Here is a 1483-nt window from a genome sequence, read left to right as displayed (position 1 = left end):
CCTAAATAAATAAAGAATAAATAAATAACATCAGGGAGGTCATCGCTTATGGATTTGATACCCCTGCAGTTGATTTCCTTTATATCTACATGCTTATTACTACAGACATGTATTGGCTGAGTTAATTCAACAAATTTGGTGGCTAAAGCAGAATTCAGAGTCTTCTGAAATGACCCCAGGTGAGTTTCCAAGGATGACGGGCATCTTCATCAGAAAGAGTCATGTCAAGGTGAGCTCAGGTCTCCATCCATCATTCTTAACCTTTCTTGCAAGCTGACTGATGAAGACAAGGATCTCATGATTTCCACTCTGACGGTTTCCCAGGCGCAGTCACTGTATTCCTTCTCTTGCAGGTAGACATGGATGCCCTGGAAGTACCTCTTCACAGCCAGGGTGGGGCCCGTCCTTCCCAGGCCAGAGTCTTCCTCTCCCATCACCTGCCCCAGGCAGGCGTCCAGGTCATCCAGCTGCTGATGGAGTCCAGTGCGGAGCTGCTCCAGGACTGTGGTGTTCCAGGCAGCAGAGGAGCGCTCTGTGTGGAAGAGGTTGAAGCTCTGCTGGAGCATCTCATGGAGCACAGAGATGGCCCTGGGCTCCTGGAGCTGGCCGCCCTCCACCATCTCCTGGGGGAAAGCGAAGTCTTTTCTGTCCTGCAGACAGAAGCGAGGGGAGAGTCTCCTCATTTCGCCCAGGAGCGTGAGGTTCTTCCTGCCAATGAGAACATGGTTCTGAGACAGATCACAGCCCAGGGATCCTCCCGGGCCATAACTGACCAGCACCAGGGCCATGAGTAGAGAGAGCACGAAGGCCATGGGGAAGATGCGGCTGCTGCTGGCCTGGCTGAGACGGCGTCTGGCGGAACCTTGAGGTAGGTTCTCTGATGCCAGGCTTTCTAAGGGAGGCCATTTAAATAGTGAACATGGTAATTTTTCATTTTCTAATCATTTCTATGCACTTTACTTCCTTTTTGGTTTTCTGTTATGTATTCTCAAGACAGTCAAAGAAATGTTCTTCCTTCTAGACTATTAATTTTGCCTTTTCCTAGTCACTTCAGATGTGCCCATCCAAATGGATGTTTTTCAATCAAATGAGAAAGTCTTTCTCTTAAGTCAGAATTGATGGACATCTGTAATTACACACTTATTGCCTTTTATCTCTCATGCATAAGTGTTGCTCTCCTCTCATCCAAGAACGTATTTTTGGCTTGCTCTGAAGCTCCATTTTTCCCTCTTAGGTTCCTTAGGAAGCCAGGCTCTATCTGCTCTATGGATTCCGTATATAAGGGATTTACCAGATCAGTCTGGAAGTAAAGCTCTTGGAAACAAATGATGAGTTTTCTTTAGTGTTTGATTTAGAGAAGAGGCTGATTATTATCAGTCCTTGAAGTCCTCCCATTTCTCTTCCTTCTAGAACATGTCCTACAGGTCCCTGCCCATTCAGGAAATGAGGGCAGGACTATTACAGACATCAACCCTTCTTTCCC

The 1483-nt window shown here is 47.0% G+C and overlaps 1 protein-coding gene across 1 annotated transcript; it reads right to left on the bottom strand.

Annotated features, from left to right (window-relative positions):
• Positions 1 to 224: 224 nt before the first annotated feature.
• LOC102180392 (interferon omega-1-like) lies at positions 225 to 851 on the bottom strand. Its single transcript, XM_013977256.2, has one exon. It carries the CDS (start codon positions 810 to 812, stop codon positions 225 to 227), a length of 588 nt encoding a protein of 195 aa, XP_013832710.2. The 5' UTR covers positions 813 to 851.
• Positions 852 to 1483: the final 632 nt, after the last annotated feature.

The sequence above is a fragment of the Capra hircus genome, unplaced genomic scaffold, assembly GCF_001704415.2.
Source record: "Capra hircus breed San Clemente unplaced genomic scaffold, ASM170441v1, whole genome shotgun sequence".
Classification (NCBI taxonomy): domain Eukaryota; kingdom Metazoa; phylum Chordata; class Mammalia; order Artiodactyla; family Bovidae; genus Capra; species Capra hircus.
The sequence above is the reverse complement of the archived record's forward strand: the minus strand, read 5'-3'. Positions and strand labels throughout refer to the sequence as shown.